This window comes from Tiliqua scincoides, chromosome 10 (genome assembly GCF_035046505.1).
Source record: "Tiliqua scincoides isolate rTilSci1 chromosome 10, rTilSci1.hap2, whole genome shotgun sequence".
NCBI lineage: Eukaryota > Metazoa > Chordata > Lepidosauria > Squamata > Scincidae > Tiliqua > Tiliqua scincoides.
Window position 1 is genome coordinate 3,463,375 of NC_089830.1, and position 16,524 is coordinate 3,479,898.

General features: G+C 46.0%; 1 protein-coding gene across 2 annotated transcripts in view; it reads right to left on the reverse strand.

The window, feature by feature from the left end:
- Positions 1 to 3,987: 3,987 nt before the first annotated feature.
- The window catches only part of LOC136661708 (protein argonaute-4), a 34,522-nt gene continuing 21,985 nt past the window's right edge, over positions 3,988 to 16,524 (reverse strand). For both annotated transcript variants that reach the window (XM_066639082.1, XM_066639081.1), the window contains exons 10-18: positions 15,749 to 15,877; positions 15,347 to 15,480; positions 14,414 to 14,598; positions 14,018 to 14,177; positions 12,619 to 12,934; positions 10,980 to 11,114; positions 10,584 to 10,685; positions 8,751 to 8,950; positions 3,988 to 8,067 (exon numbers count right to left, since the gene is read on the reverse strand). In XM_066639082.1, the coding sequence (XP_066495179.1) occupies positions 7,959 to 8,067; positions 8,751 to 8,950; positions 10,584 to 10,685; positions 10,980 to 11,114; positions 12,619 to 12,934; positions 14,018 to 14,177; positions 14,414 to 14,598; positions 15,347 to 15,480; positions 15,749 to 15,877 (1,470 nt within the window). In that variant the 3' untranslated portion in view covers positions 3,988 to 7,958. The remainder of the gene's footprint in view (positions 8,068 to 8,750; positions 8,951 to 10,583; positions 10,686 to 10,979; positions 11,115 to 12,618; positions 12,935 to 14,017; positions 14,178 to 14,413; positions 14,599 to 15,346; positions 15,481 to 15,748; positions 15,878 to 16,524) is intronic.

Here is a 16,524-nt window from a genome sequence, read left to right on the forward strand (position 1 = left end):
AAGTCTATTAAAAATAAAATATTGAAATGAATGGGGACCTACCTGAAATTGGCTTGCGACCCACCTAGTGTGTCCCAACCCAGTTTGAGAAACACTGCCCTAGGTTAATGAAGTATGCAAGTCCTTTCTTCTGTATGTCCTCAGGCTGCCAGTCAGTTGCACTGGATGACCCCTACATCGGGAATGACAAGAGTAAAAAATTGCTATCCATTTTATCCACACCATGTGTAGTTTTATACAATGTCTGTTATGTTCCCTCCTTAGAATCAAAACACACATTCACCTCAATATGCCCAACAACCCCACATGACTGTTTTATTTTGTTAATAGCACATGGGAAACTTGAGCCTCATGCATCAATGAATACAACTGTGGGCTGGGCAGAAATGGGTTAAAGGGGGACTGGACAGAGGTACTGAGGACAAGAAGGCTGTCCATAGCTACTAGTCCTGCCTTTCCACAGTAGCCTTGTTTTGAATACTAATTGGATGGGCAGTGGTGGGAGGATGCCTTTATCTCCAGCTTGTGGACTTCCCAAAGGCAGCTGATGGGCTATTATGGGATAGAGCAGTGGTTCTCAAACTTTTTATAGCACTGGGACCCACTTTTTAGAATGACAGTCTGTTGGGACCCACCAGAAGTGATGTCATTAACCTGGAAGTGATGGCATGGCCGGAAGTGACATCAAGCAGGAAAATTTTTATCACCATATGACAAAATCAAATCAATTAAGTAATTTAGGCTTCAATCCTAACCTCACTTTCCTGGGAGTAAGTCCCATTGAATGCAATACGACTTACTTCTGAGTAGACCTGCTTAGGATTGTGCCCTGAAGTCAATTAAAAGTTTACAGTAAGTTTAATAATTAATTTAAAATGAAGAACCCTCCTAACCCTTCCAGCCAGTTGCTGACCTGATTAAAAAAAATTTCCCAAAGATCCCAAAGGCTGCAATGCTATTCACACTTACCCAGGAGTAAGCCTCATTGACTATCATTGTTAAAAGCTTATGCATAGTAGCCTGTTAAAAGTTCAGATCTGTCACATTTCCCCAAATGCAAAAACATACTATGGTAGCATCAGGTCTAATATATTAACGATGATATATTGAAAGGAATGAGGACCCACCTGAAATTGGCTCACAACCCACCTAATTGGTCCTGACACACAGTTTGAGAAACACTGGGATAGATGATGTAGAACTAGAGGGCCTGTCTGCCTGATCGCGCTGACTTTGCTTATGTTTTTCCTGAAACTGAGAATGGTGGCGAGATTCATACATGGAGAAAACCATCCAGAGATCAGAGGCCATGGTTCTTTATTTCCCAAAACTTTGTTTCACCAGTGAATTTTGCAATAAGCAAGCATGGCCCCTCCGTGAGGCCAACTGAGGCAACTGCCACACATTGGCAAGGGGTGCCCAGGGCTGTGTGCCTACTTGCCACTTCACCCACGTCTTGGAAAAGGAAGAGGAGAGAGGAGAATATTGAGCTAGAAAGTGGGAGTGGAAGGAGCAGATCTAGCACATCACTGAGTGAAGAAAGGCAGTATCTGCCAGGCTGCCTCAGGTTTCAGGTATTCATGGATCAGCCCTGATGTGAAGGCACCTGCCCTTTTAGCATGTCCATCTTCTTCCAAGTTCAGGCGTGGGGAGAGGAAGAGTATGCCAGTCATGGGGGGGAGGTTTAAAAACCCATCTAGGCTCCATTCTGCGCTGCCATTAATCCAGGGCAGACACACACGTTCCCCTACCCAAATCATCATGGCTTACAAGAAATAACCCTTGAATAGAAATGCCTGGCTAAATAAAAACAAGCTACACACGACATTCAGACTATGGATGTATTAAATATTAGTAGGTTCCATGTTCTGTATGTTTACTCAGGCAGATGGGACTTGGTCCCACAAGTGCGCAGGACAGCAGTCTTTCCAAGTGCCCGTTCACTCACTGAGACACCTGGCACAGAAAGATGCTTGACACACAAGGCCAGGCAGAGCAATCAAACAGCCTCCTTGGTCCCTACAAAGCCGGGTGCGATGCTATTTTGATCTCTGCACTCGTCCACCCTCCAGCATCTCCGGCCATCCAAGGATGTTGGGGGTGGTCTTGGCAGGCACACACACTGCATGATGTTATTTATAAAAGCAATATCACATCCATTCCGGCATACTTGGCAGCCCCACAGAAGAATGCTTTTGAGCTACACCTAAGCAGCAAAGGATACTTTACACAGTGGATCCTTCACATAGGCAGTGTGAACAAGTATTCTTTGAACTCATTCAAATGACTCAGGACCCAATCCTATCTACTTTCCCAGTGCCAGTGCAGCTGCGCCAATGGGGTGTGGGCTGCATGCTGTGCTGGTGGAGCTGTCACAGAGGCCTCCTTAAGGTATGGAAACATTTGTTCCTTTACCTGAAGGCTGCATTTTGACTGCACACGTGCTGGAAAGTTGGATAAGATGGGACACCCAAAATTCTGCCATTGGGGAGGGGCAATTTCTCTACCCATTCTCTGAAGAATGTTATAATCCTCTCATCGGTCTTTCTTCTTTACCGCTCCCCCAAATACAGACGGAACATACCAAGATCCAGGTCTACAGAGCATGTGTCCTGAGTACACTTCTGTACTGCAGCGAGTCATGGAATCTTCGCTCACAACAGGAGAGGAAACTGAACGCTTTCCACATGTGCTGCCTCCGGCGCATCCTCGGCATCCTGGTGCAGGGACAGACTGCACCAGGGACAGACTGCACAATGTTCCAAACAACACAGTCCTGGAACGAGCTAGAATCCCTAGCATGTATGCACTGCTGAAACAGAGACGCCTGCGTTGGCTCAGTCATGTCGTGAGAATGGATGATGGGCGGATCCCAAAGGATCTCCTCTATGGAGAACTCGTGCAAGGAAAGCAGCCTACAGACAGACCACAGCTGCTGCGATACAAGGACATCTGCAAGAGGGATCTGAAGGCCTTAGGAGTGGACCTCAACAGGTAGGAAACCCTGGCCTCTGAGCGGCCCGCTTGGAGGCAGGCTGTGCAGCATGGCCTTTCCCAGTTTGAAGAGACACTTGGCCAACAGTCTGAGGTTAAGAGGCAAAGAAGGAAGGCCCATAGCCAGGGAGACAGACCAGGGACAGACTGCACTTGCTCCCAGTGTGGAAGGGATTGTCACTCCTGAATCGGCCTTTTCAGCCACACTAGACGCTGTTCCAGAACCACCATTCAGAGCGCGATACCAGAGTCTTTCGACTGCAGGTTGCCAAGGAGGAAGAAGGAAATACAGACACTCCAAACAATTCATTGAAGAATCTCCCCAACAACTCCTTGGTCATTTCAGTTGCCCCTTTTCAGCTGTACAACAGACCTTCAGACAGGAGTGACCAGAGCTATACAGCATCTTCAGGCACACCACAGATTCCTCGATGGCACTGCAACAGCACCAATTGTCAGCCCTTTCCTAACAGCCCTTACATGGAATTTGACTTTGGACCACATGCAGAGCCAATGTGTCTGTTGAAGTACCCATCATAATTCCAAGAACTTTCCTGTTTAGTCCCTATTCCATCAGACTCCAAGAGGGCAGATGCAATTAGGAATCTTTCCCCCACCAGTGACTTCACTGTATTTAACCCTTTCATGCCCTTTTCACTCACTTGTGCCTCCACTTGTTTCTGACGTGATGCAAGGGAAGAGATTCTTGCAGGCCTGGCTCCAGGCAGGACTGCTTCCAGGAGACACTTGGAGATGGAGGCTGGAGAAGGGTGGGTTACCCTCCCCCCCGTCACCCACAGTGTTGCTCTGTGCTGAGATACAGCAAATGCTGCAAGTCCTCAAACAGTTGTTTATAACAAAGGATGTAAACAATTGTACTGTCTGACAGTAGTATGCAAACCGTACTAGGAATGTTGAACGCCATGCCCTATTTAGACTTTAAATCACATAAAGACCGTTCTGTTACAAGAAAAAAAAACTTATGTTGCAAGCTATTTTTTATTATACACCAATGAAGAAAAACATTTGGCACACAAATGCCTTTATTTTTTTGGACACATCAACACAAAATCCCTGCAGGCTAAAAAAGAAAAAAAAAATACATTGCAGTTATACACAGCCAGAATATTATCGCAATGGGGGGGCTGCCAGCCCCCTTCCCCAAACAGGGGCTTTGTTATTTTTAAAGAAAAGTACCTCGTATTGCTATAGACATACATCCAGTCCAATTTTAATAAAATACAATTTAAAACATTACAAGTCTAACAATATAGAAACAAAAAAGAAATACATCCGAAGTCAAAAAATGAACTGCAAACAAGTTTTACATACAAGTTTCAGGCTCTAGACATAGAAATCTCACAAAAGTGTCAATAGCAAGGTATAAAGAAAAACTCTTGATATTCACATATGATCTTTCCTCAAATTGCACAAGGGAAAAAACCTTGCAGATGAAACAGTATTGATACAATGCCCTCTGACCTCTGCTTTCCTAAAATGAAAACAGAGCAACTGCCTTGCTATTGAGCAAGAAGGAAAAAAAAAAATCTACAGCACATCCACAAAGGTAGTTTGGGGAGGGGGTTAGGGGGTTGGAGATCTGTTAACCTGCCCAAAGAATGCGCCTTGTTGACATAAGCATTTGATATCAAGGTGTGTGGGAGGAGGAAGGCAGAGACACATTCCCAGATCATACAACACGCACTGCATGGGACACAGCTTTCGCGCCCCATGACGATGCCTCTTTGGATGCCACCCTCGGGTGCCAGGCAAAGTCGCAGCATAAAAAAGCAAACTGAGGCACACACATGCACACCCAAACTGCTACAGACCAAAAGCTTCCTAGAGCCTCCCCAGGATACAAATGCTCAGAGGAAGCAGAATGGGGGGGGGGGGGAAGGAGTAAGGAAGCTTTGCTGCTCTTTCAATACCAAAGGCTCCCTCCCCAGTTTCCACTCCACTACCACAACTTTGCTACATATGAAAAATCTTTCACAACGTATAGCTAAACAGAAGCCAGTAACTGGCTTTATTTCAACAAAAGAGTAAAAAAAAAATTAAAATCCCTCACACCCCAAGCTACAGCTACAGAATGCACGTCTTCCCATTGATTGACACATGCATAACAATTCAGTCCATCCCTGGGGAGTTTCTTCCAATGAGCAGAGTCAAGAGACCGGCACACCACGGGACTATTGCAACCAGACCTTGCAGTTATTTGTTCCGAAGGTCTCCGTGGCTGCCACCACCAAACTGCCCCCGTACATCCTTAGCTTTGAAACAGTCCCCAAAGACATCACTGCACTCTTCAGCGACGGAGATAGCTGAACATTTCTGCACAGGAAAAAAAAGTTAATTGGGCAAAAAAAAAAAAAAAGGGAAATTCATGAAAAATTCCAAGAAAGTGCAAAAGTTGGCAAAAAGTTTTGCTCAATAGACATATTTTTGGATGATAAAATTCATTGTGACAATGCTAAAAAAGAAATCGTGCTATGTATACATATTAAAAACACAGAAGACTTCAAAAAGATAGATGCTGTCTGTAATACACACACACACACACAAATATGCTGATCAGACATTTTTCCCCATGATAGAAGACAAAAAGCCTAAACTCTCAGCTAGCCCTGGCCTTATTGTGATGAGAGAGTGAGTTGGAGAAGCCCAGTCCAGGGCTAGTGCGGATCCTGCCTGCGCACAGTTTCAGGATCAAGGAGTCGGCCCGACTGCTAGCAGGCAAACAGGAGCACCTCTCTGCTCTCCACACACCAGGAGCGCTTGCTGCTGGGGCAGCGACCTGCCTACCTGTTGGGATCACACCTATTTCCCTTATTTGCATCCTCTCTCGCCATGTCCTTCTCTAGTGCAATTAAAAAAACAAACTCTACACTCTAAACAGGTGCTTATTCTCTCTTCAAGGTGCCTCAGTCCTCCACGTGTTGGGGCCAGCAGGAGTCCAATTCTTGCAACTTCTCCCTGAACAAGTATTTAAAAGAAAAAGAAAGCAGCAGACTCACCGAAGAAGCAGCGGCACTCGCCCTCCCCTCGTGTCCTGATTTGTGTTACCCAAGTGAGGTATTCTTAAGGAAAAAAAAGCTTAAAGAAATCTAGTTTCTAGACCTGTACTATGTGGTGAAACGGAGCTCGATTTTGCTCCATTTCCAGGTGAGACAAGAAAACTTTGTCGGCCTGTCCACACTGAGACACACAGCTCTGGAAGGAGCTTTCAAGACTGCTTTTTGACGACCAACTTCAGTGTACTCTGGTACAGCTGAAAGACAGTATTTAGAAATGTAAACTTTCTTATTATTTACAAGCTTTATGACAAAGACTGAAGGAAAAATTTAAAAAAACCTCCTAAGCATATTGTCAACCTTGGCGGTCCAGTGCCAGAACCCAACAAGGTCACACAACTCCGCAACATCACCAGCTTGTTTCAGAGACTAGAGTGCAAATCTTGGCAAAATCCCCAACCTGTCCCGGTGGTGTCACGTCATCTCAGGTTCCAACTAGGAATTTAAAGCATCTGGCACTAACACTCACAAGCTTGTCTCAACACTACTATTGTTTGCAGGTCCTCCCCACCCCATTTTTGCATTACACATTTCAGTGGAAGAGAGGCAGGTAAATAACAAGAGAGTCCCAATTTAGAAGAACGGGTCAAAAAGCCACATTAAAATTTATACTTCACACATGCTACCAAAGGTTAACTGTACATGCGGACAACCTAAAATGCTCAGGGAAACAAACTTTTTAAATGCTGGTTAAAGTCTTCAGACTGCTACTGTCACACTATACACAGCTGTACATATTGGCAAAGCCTTTCCTAAATGGAACACCCACTTTCCACACTTATAAAAAGGGACAGAACGACCAATGATGAATATAAAACAGGTAAAAATAATCCTTTGTAAAAAGCACAACGGGAGCCTTTTCTGAGCCGTTTTTAAAGAACCAATTTTCTCTTCCGCTTACACAAGACTGTTGGCCGTAACTCGCGCCAAGTATTCAAGCCAGAAAAGTTACTGCCAGGGTAATCCTTGAAACAAAAATTATTGCCGAAGTTAAAACCTCCTATGAAAAAAGTATTTTAAAAAGGACTTCAGTTCATTAAACACAGCAGCATAAAATGGGCACTTTGTGTTGATGTTTGAAAAACACCTAGGACTAATATTTTAGGACTTTGTCGCGTATTTTTTGTTAGAGGGGGAAGAGCTCAGCACTCTGAACCCTGAACCAGACAGCGGCCACTGTGTGTAACCAACATGATTTTCGTGAGCCCTGCCCAAGGGCTCTGCAACCTGTTACATCACATGTTCACAGAACAAAAACCACAGAGTTGTATGCGCAGGTATAGTGCAATTGCTTCCACAGCCCACGACTGCAGAGAGAGGCTTACAAAAGAGGACTAGTAAAACTTAAGGAAAAGAAAACCCAGCAATACCTCTGAAACGTAACGTTTGTCGAACAGCATTTACAGCACAAGTTCCATTCACAAAGTCTACGTATGGCCCCAGGCAGCTGAACAGGGGAAGAAGGAGTTTTGCCGTATCTGGAGACTCATTAAGCAGTGTGAAGAAGCCCAAGAGGAATTCAGCTTCACGGCGAAACTGAATGGGGGACAAGGAGGTAACTTAAAACTGATTAGCAAAATATTTCAATAAAAACCTTTCGTGCCAAGTCCTTAAAAAATTTTTTTTGAAATTTTTTTTTTTTAAAGAGGATCAGCCTTTAGCGCTTTGAGGTAAAAATTCAGTCCGATGCTAAGACCGTCTATGAAATTTATATTTACTGAAAACCACAAAATTAAAATGGCTCGATTGTGTGTCTGCGTCGGATGTTGCGGCAAGCGTTGATTCAGGGTGACCGTGGCAAGCTGCTGGTGGTGGGCAGCCTGAAACAAAACTGAGCCCTGGCAACCAGTAATGAGTGGCATTGCCCAGCTGGGCCACCTTGGCTCCTCGTCAGGCAAAATACATTGTGTGCTGGGTGTCGTGGTGGATCTGCACTGCCTTAGCCAGCGCCTGAGGGTCACGGCCATTGCTCTGTCCCGAAACATGGCTGCCTTCGGCGCTGCAAAGAAACAGACGAACAGTTTACCAAGCAACCTGATCTCAGCAATCCTCACCTCCTTCTACTTCCACTCTAGCCTGTCCCTCCTGCCAGTTTATGCTCCCTAGTGATCTGAGAATCCGCAGCTCCCCTGGGTCTCAGGTAAAACCTGTTTCTAGCCCTGCGACCATGGTTCTTTAACTAAAAACACCAAAACTGAACTTTAGACCTTCTGCATGAGGCATTTGAGCATTATTGCTGCAGTCATGTGCTTGGAAAACCACTGCACAAAACATGCTGTACTGATGCAGCCTCTCAAAGCTGCACGCTGAAACCACTTGGCAGAAGCATCCTGCCAGTAAGGGACACTGCAAGCTGACGAGCCTTTCATTATCACCATTCAGCTGTGCAGCCAACTAACTACTCCTTCAAGAGAGCAGGCACAGGAATGCTGACCCAGCAGCAAAGGTCAACAGTGGGGTTCAACTTCAGACACACCTGATGACAAATTTCCTTCCAACATGTCACCACCAAGTAGAGTTGGTGCACTGGACAACTAGCCACCTCTTTGCAGAGAAGACTGGTTGAAGTGTGCCGATCAGACGGAAGAGGAAGGTGATGAACCTGGATATTCGAGTGCATCTAGATGTCTGCTGGTACGTTAACAGAAGCACACACACCACACCCATCCCACAGCTGCTTACCTGTCATGATCTTTGTCCACAAGATGGTATCTTGCCCTAAATGCCACCAGCCTGGCGTAGTACGCTGGAGCAGGGATGGAGACAGACCGTGTGCACCGGACGTAAGTGTGACAAAGCTGGTACGTCAGTAGCTGCAATTCGTCGGCAGTGAAACAGTTGTCATCCCACAAGACTTGATAATGAGAAGGACGGCTCGTTCCCTGGGGGGGGGGAGCAAGAAACTTGTTAACAGATTTAACGGACTACTTACAAACGCTCAAGGAGGGCAACTAAATACTCATGAGTGAATCCCTTTCTCGTAACACAGTGAAAAATCTATATCTAGAGATTAAGAAATCTGTTTCTCTCTCTCCCTTTGCTCTCCTCCCTTGATACAAAAATTTTAGCAAAGGAGAAGGCTTCTCAGTTCATGGGCGAGGATTATTCACCAAGGGCGAAACTGTAGAAGGGGACTCCCCCCTCAACTTCACCTTATGCATTTGAGATGCTGGCTTCAGCACCTCAATACTGCTTCTTGTTCAGAGGTGCTGTAGGACAACCCTGACCAATACAGTGGGCCCCTGGTAAACACAGGAGATTTGTTCCGGGACACGCCATAGATATCAAATTCCACAGATAATTAAATTCGCACAGGGGGGCACCTAGCAAACCAGAAGTGCCTTTCCTATGGCCTCCTTAATGCTTCTGAAAGGCACTTCTGGTTGCATCCAGGTCTCCAAGGCCCTCCAACCACAGGTTTGGCATCTGTGTATAATCAAATCTGCAAGTGCCAATCCTGCAGATAAGTGGGGTGCCATCAATATGCTGACAGAATCTAGCTCTCTCTCTCCTTTCCTCCAGATTCCAGGGTGGCGGTTGGGGTCCTGGAGCACTGTATGGAGGCGGTGGGGATCTGGATGAGGGTTAAACAAGCTGAAATTAAATCCAGATAAGATAGTGGTTCTCCTGGTTCGGAAATCCATGATGCAGGTGCTGGAGTATTGTCCTGCACTGAATGGGGGTGCACTCGCCCTGAAGGAGCAGGTCCGCAGCTAGGGGGTCCACCTGGACTCACAGCTGCTCCTGGATTTCCAGGTGGCGGCTGAGGCCAGGGGGGCCTTTGCTCAGCTTCGGCTGGTGCGCCAGCTGCGACCATACTTGGATCATGCAGACCTGGCCACAGTGATCCATGCCACGGTGACACAGAGGTTAGACCAGGGGTGTCAAACTTGTTTCATACTGAGGGCCAAATGGCATTCATGATGCCTGCTGTGGGCCAGAAGCGATGTCGTTAGGCAGGAAGTGATGTCATTAAACAACTCATACCTAAAAATTAGCACTTTTTCTCACTTAGGAATTCATTAACTTCAAGTGACAAAAGAAAAGACACACAAATCTTTATCATATTTCAAGATACGGGAGAGAGCAATTTTCATGGGGGCTGCCCTTTTAGCAGTAACACCTCAGCACTGCTCAGCAGCTGAGAGCCTGAGGGCCGGATAAAAAGCTTCTGCGGGCCACATCCGGCCCCCGGGCCTTATGTTTGACACCCCTGGGTTAGACTATTGTAACACATTCTACGTGGTGCTGCCCTTGAAGGTGGTTTGGAAACTGCAATTAGTGCAGAATGCGGTGGCCCACGTGGTCACTGGGGGTAGGCGGTCTGACTCTGTCGGGCCGCTTCTCCAGTGGCTGCACTGGCTACCCATTCATTTCTGGGTCCAATTCAAAGTGCTGGTTTTGACCTTTAAAGCCCTACACAGTTTGGGGCCAGGATATCTGAGAAACCACCTACTGTATACACCTGTGAGGGATCCACCAAACATTGAAGTTACAGACTCAGCCGCTAGTTACCTGAATTCCTGCATGGCTACAGAGGTAAAAGTCAAATTCAGAGGGGTGCGTGATGGTGCTGTCCACAGTTGTGCCTGCTGGAACGTTGCCACTTTTCCCCACCTGTGGAACTCAAGTAAATTGAGACGAGTTACAATCCTGCCTACAGTTGTGGCACGGCCTTTGGCTCCATCCTCTTACACGCTTATGAAATTGAAAAATGCGTAAATTTTTTCTACAATTGCAAGACATACCATAACAACCAACCTCCCCCCCCCCCCAATTCCGGGACTGCAGAAGGCAACAGGCAGTGCATCACCTTACAGAATGTGCTGATGCACTCACTCTTTCAAGGCACTCTCTTGCAAGCTGCAGCACGTTCAATAATACGCCTCTCCTCCACCCCCAATTACATACCCTTTCAGTTTTGTCAGCACAGAAGAGTCTTGTGTGATGCCTTTTCTGCACAACGATGTATGTGATCCCTGGTCTGTAGTCTTCTTCCAAACTGATGCAGGCTTTCCGGATTGCTATGAGTTCTGGCCAAGCTACCTGAAGATTCAAAAGGTTGTTACATCAACTGTGAGTGTCTGTATTTTTAGTCTAGCCCCCAGGCAGACATAATATGGGAAAACATTCAAAACCATGACTGGCTGCTTTCCCTGAAAAGAACAGACAAGGATATTCAACCAGCACTTACAAATAAGGGACCACTCACTGGTCTTTGTCTTTAAGATACACATAGCTCTCATGCTCCACCAGTATGACACAACTCACTCAGACATGGTGACAGTCTGCTGGGACACAGTGTGCTGTTTCAAGCACACATGGCAGGATATGGAGAAATTTAATGGCACAGTAGCATCTAGGGCATTCCTCTGCCTTACATTAGATCACAGTTCAGACAGCCTACTCCCAGTTTCTGTTCAGATCAGGCATAAACTCTCTTCTATCTGCTGCCAGGTGCCACCAGGTAATACAAGGCATTGGGAACTTACCAGTCTTATCCCAATAAATAAGAAGCAAGCATGGAAATCCCTGCTCTTTTCTGGAGAAAGACAAGTGCCACAAAGCACAGGTCAAGCAGCTGGGTTCACAGAAAAGGCATACACAATAACCCCTGCTAATTGGGTAAGAGGCACTTTTTCAAGTGGGTGCTCCTTTTTTTAGCAGGGGGAGAGTAACTGGCCCACCTCACCCCAGCACTGTCTGTTCTAGTGGCTGTCTGCTGGTATTCTTTTGCATCTTTTTAGATTGTGAGCCCTTTTGGGACAGGGAGCCATTTAGTTATTTGATTTTTCTCTGTAAACCGCTTTGTGAACTTCAGTTGAAAAGCGGTATATAAATACTACTACTACTACTACTACTACTACTACTACTACTAATAATAATAATACACAAAGGCTGCCCCTTCCCCTTCAGTAAGTGTGTTCACAACTACTTTTCCTAGTTCAAATGCACACACTGTGCCTTTTCTTTCAGGGACTACGAGGCTTTCCATATCTAAGGAAAGAAGCAGAATCTTTCCAAAGACTAAGCCCTTCAAGAAGGATGCAAAAAGGGTTATCTGGTTTTAGGGTACAAATGACTTTCAGGCATCACAAACGCCAACCAAGGTTCTAGTTGTTCCAGCTGCTCCAAATGGCCATTACAAGAATTTGAATAGTTACTCCCTTGGGAAACACGATACAAGTTGCTTGCTTATGTCCCAAGTTGTCAGCCTGGGAAAATGTAAACCCGACACCCAGAGCCAGGAGGAGCCCCAAGGCCTTATTGGTGCTTTCCATCACAGCTTGATCTAGCTAGGAGGAGGAGCAGCATTTCAGCAAGGGTGTGCACAGCTTGAGTTGACTACTCTGATATCTAATGATGTCTCAGGATCTCTAAACTGGGTGCAGTTTCCAAATCTGTTGGGCAAATGGTATTTATGCCAGATCTCAAAACGAGATCAAGTGAGTGTATTTTGGGACAGATGTATTTACAGGCTGTCTTGTGCCATAAGTGAGTTTTCGAAGGGTTTGGGAAGTCCAGATGTTAATGGTGGCTAGAGCAATACCTGCTTCATCTGCCCTTCTGATACGCCTCCCCTGTAGTAGATGATGCGCGTGGGCTTGAAGCGAGTGGACTTGTAGAACTGGATCAGCAGTTCTCGCACCATGTTAGTCAGGTCCTGGATCACCTCCTGGCTGTACAGCAGCTCCTGGGAAGTTTCCTGGCGGGACGTCTGCACTCGCACTGTTGCACAGTAGCGACTAGGATGTCCATCCATACTGCCCACTACAGCTGCAATGGAAGGCTTCTTCCCATCCCCAGCGGGTGGGTGAGTGACATCCGCTCCCAGAAAGATCACTGGCTGCTGGAATACAGAGGGCCTGTTCCATGGAAAAAGAGACAGCTCCAGTTGGCAACCAAGGAATGTTCCCTTCCAACATTTCTTATGCTTTTAGTATAGGCATGTATGCATCCTGGTGAAAATTAAAGAATTTTCATTCTAGAATTCTAATAAAGAATGCACTCCTGGTGTAAAGAATTCTGAACAACCATGCCAAATCAGAATAAATTTAGCAGGGTGGCACAGCAGTTACAAAGTCTGGTCTGGACATGGCAGCACAACCCTATACATGTCTACTCAGCAGTAAGTCCCATTTCGTTCAGCGAGTCTTACTCCCACGAAAGTATGCATAGGATTGCAGCCAAAGACACAAATCTCTACTCAGTTAAGAACATAAGAGTCCCGCTGGATCAGGGCAAAGGCCCACCTAGTCCAGCTTCCCATAATTAGCAGCAGCCCACCAGGTGCATCAGGGAGAACAGAAGACAACAAGAGACCTACATTCTGGTGCCGTTACCTTGCATCTGGTATTCTGAGGTAGCCTATTTCTAAAACCAAGTGGTTGCGCATACCATCATGGTTTGAAACCTGTGATGGACTTTTCTTCTAGAAATCTGTTCCGTCCCCTTCGAAGGCATTTACATCAGACGCTATCACCACACCCAGTGGCAGGGAGTTCCACAGACTAATTACAGTTGGGTGTCTTTGGGCAAGCAGAAAGCCAAAACATTAACTATCTTTATTTAACGGGTCTGGGTTCACAACGTGAACATTCAGAAACTGGTGTAGCATACTTGAGCCGAGCAATTCAGTTTTGATTCACAGATTTTCAAAAATAATTTTGTATATTGCTTGAATTTTTTTTTAAGTCCCAGAAATACAGATCAACCCCGAAGTGTCCAAGAGGCAGTTTTTAGGATCCTCCAAGACCGGCACGGTGCACATTAGAAGTCCAGTGCAGTTTAACTTGACAGATGACAAGGGGCTAATATTCCACACCACAAGCATTAGAGGGCCCTCATGCTGAACCTCCAACCTCACTTTGCAACCCAAAGTGATCCAGTGATCCAACTCAGGTCACCTGCTACATTCAACCTTCCACTAAATTTAAGTTCATGCTGACCTTTGATGTGGTACAAGCACATTGTTTATTCCTCCCAGCTTTGCATTGATCTTCAGGCATAGGTTGGACAGAGTCTGTGGAGAGGTTTTTACTACATTCTTCACCTGAACACACTGAGTGGCCATGCCCAGGAGGGTATCCCCCACACGCTTCACCTCAGCTGAAAGAGAAAAGAAGTCCTTTCAGATGGTCTCCAGTGATGCTCCATCCTCTGTGGCGACCTGGGCTGGATGCCCTGTTTCATCACCAACAAGCAAGAGGGTTCTTTAACACTAAATTGCTCGTGCACATTGAGAAAAGGTAATGCCCAGCACTCAAGGAAGTGAGCACATGCATCAGCCACAGTGACTGTGCCGAAACTATTAGCAATATGAAATCAAGTTGCATCTCCCTTACCATAAACTGGTGTTTTCCCAGGGAGAATCACCACGATAAGCTGCAGGCCAACGTAAGTCAACTTCAAGTGTTTGAACATGGGCTCCACGCTGTCCGCCCCTTGCGCATATTTGCAGAAGCATGGCTGGCCCTGGATTGGCATCCCTGCATCCTTGGAGATCTTGCGTAGCTGGTCAGTAAAACTCCTAGAGAAACAAATGTGCTCTTTGAGGCCATTGGCATAGTAATTCAACAGTTTAAAACTGGAACTTCTACACTGGCAACACCTCTTGACTGCCTAATTCTGGAGACAAGCCAGAAGGTATGTTTCCTTCATGCTTTCAAACACCTAGAGCAGCAGTTCTCAAACTGTGGGTCGTCATCCAATTTTGGGGTGAGTTACAGGGCCAGCACTACCCAGAAGCTGCAATTTTGGGGCCATACTGCACCCCAAAATGACTTGCAGTTTTGTGAACCCACTTCACTCTCTGTACTGCCTTGCATTCTGCGACACAACTCGGAAGCCACGAGGCATTTTGGGGTGCAATGTGACTGTCGGGGCTGACGAAGTGGGTTACAGCAGTAGGATGTTTGAGAACCGCTGTCCTAGAGACATCTGGTTAATTACTACAGGAAACAGAATATGAGACTACTAGATTGATCTTTCTGGGTTATCCAGAAATATAGAAAAGATACAACTTTTGTGTTCTTCATCTAAAATGGTGATCACAGTTAGCGAGCTGAACTGCGTTCATGGCTGGGATTCAGACAAGACTTTGTTTGCACCTGCTCCCAGAAACCTTACATACACCTGTGCTCTCTCCTGTTCGAAAGGGAGGGAGGTATTCTGTTCAGCCAGTTCACTGATCCCCTCCCCCAGGTATATGACAGCTGAAAACAATACAATACAACTCCACTGAAAAATCACTTCCAGCAGTTCCATAGGCAACTTACTTCAACAAGTCTTCCCGGCATTGCTTCTGAGGAGCGAAGCAGGCAACAGCCCAAACTTTAATCTCAATGCCAGCATAGAACTGTTTTCCTCTCATATCCCAGACACCTTGATTTGGGGTAGCAACAGTCTTGTTCTAGAAAAGGAGTTAACAAACAAACAAACAAAAAATCACACCATTTTTCTCCCAGAAAGTTTTAGTATCTGTAGAAATGTATACCTTCTATGCAGGGTTTTGGTGAATATTTTAAAGCTGAACTATAATGCTAAACATAGCCACCTAACTATAATGCTAGACATAGCCAAGTCAAAGGAACTGGGCAGGCTAGAAAAGCAACTGGTAATTAAGTGCTGCCTAATCATTTGTGCCAGCTGCTATTTTGTGAAAACCAGCAAGAACTTACCCGGCCTCCATACTGCAACATCGGCGCTGGCAACACCCTGCCTGTCAGTTCCGTCATTTCGTTATGGACGACAATCCCAAATTCCTTCAAATAAGGATCAGGCCCACCAACCATACTGTTACTCTTCACCTGGAAATAGAGAGGGCATCTCTTGAACACAAGAGTTCTGTGAATTTCTGTGTACAACTAATGCTCAACCCAGAGTGACTCAATTCTGCAGGGTTGTTATTGCAAGGCTCCCTTCCTCATGTGGGGGGGGGGGAGTCCATTGGTGGCTGCCATTCTTGGTTTCAGTGAAGGTGCCAATACAAAGACAGACAGAACAACTTGGTCCTACTGGTTTCAAGACATGTAGCTCTTTAGCTGGAGTACATTTAAGGAAACATTACTTAGAGCAGGGGTGCTCAATAGGTGGATCGCGATCTACCAGTAGATCGCAAGGCAAAATGAGTAGAATGCCGAGTGCCGACCCCCCCCCCTTCAGGTGCCTCTGGGAGGAAACGCCGGGAGTAAGGCCCATTGTACTCAATGGGGCTTACTCCCAGGTAAATGTGGCTCACAGCCTAATCCTAGGCATGTCTACTCAGGAGTAAGTCCTGTTATACTCAGTGGGGCTCAAGGTACACCAACATACATTGTACACATAAATGTTATATGTTATGATGGCGCGAACATTGTAAAAAAAACTCTGGTAGATCTCCGGGCCTTGCTGGGTTTCAAAGTAGCTCTCGAGCCAAAAAAGTGTGAGCACCCCTGACTTAGAGAGTACGACAAGG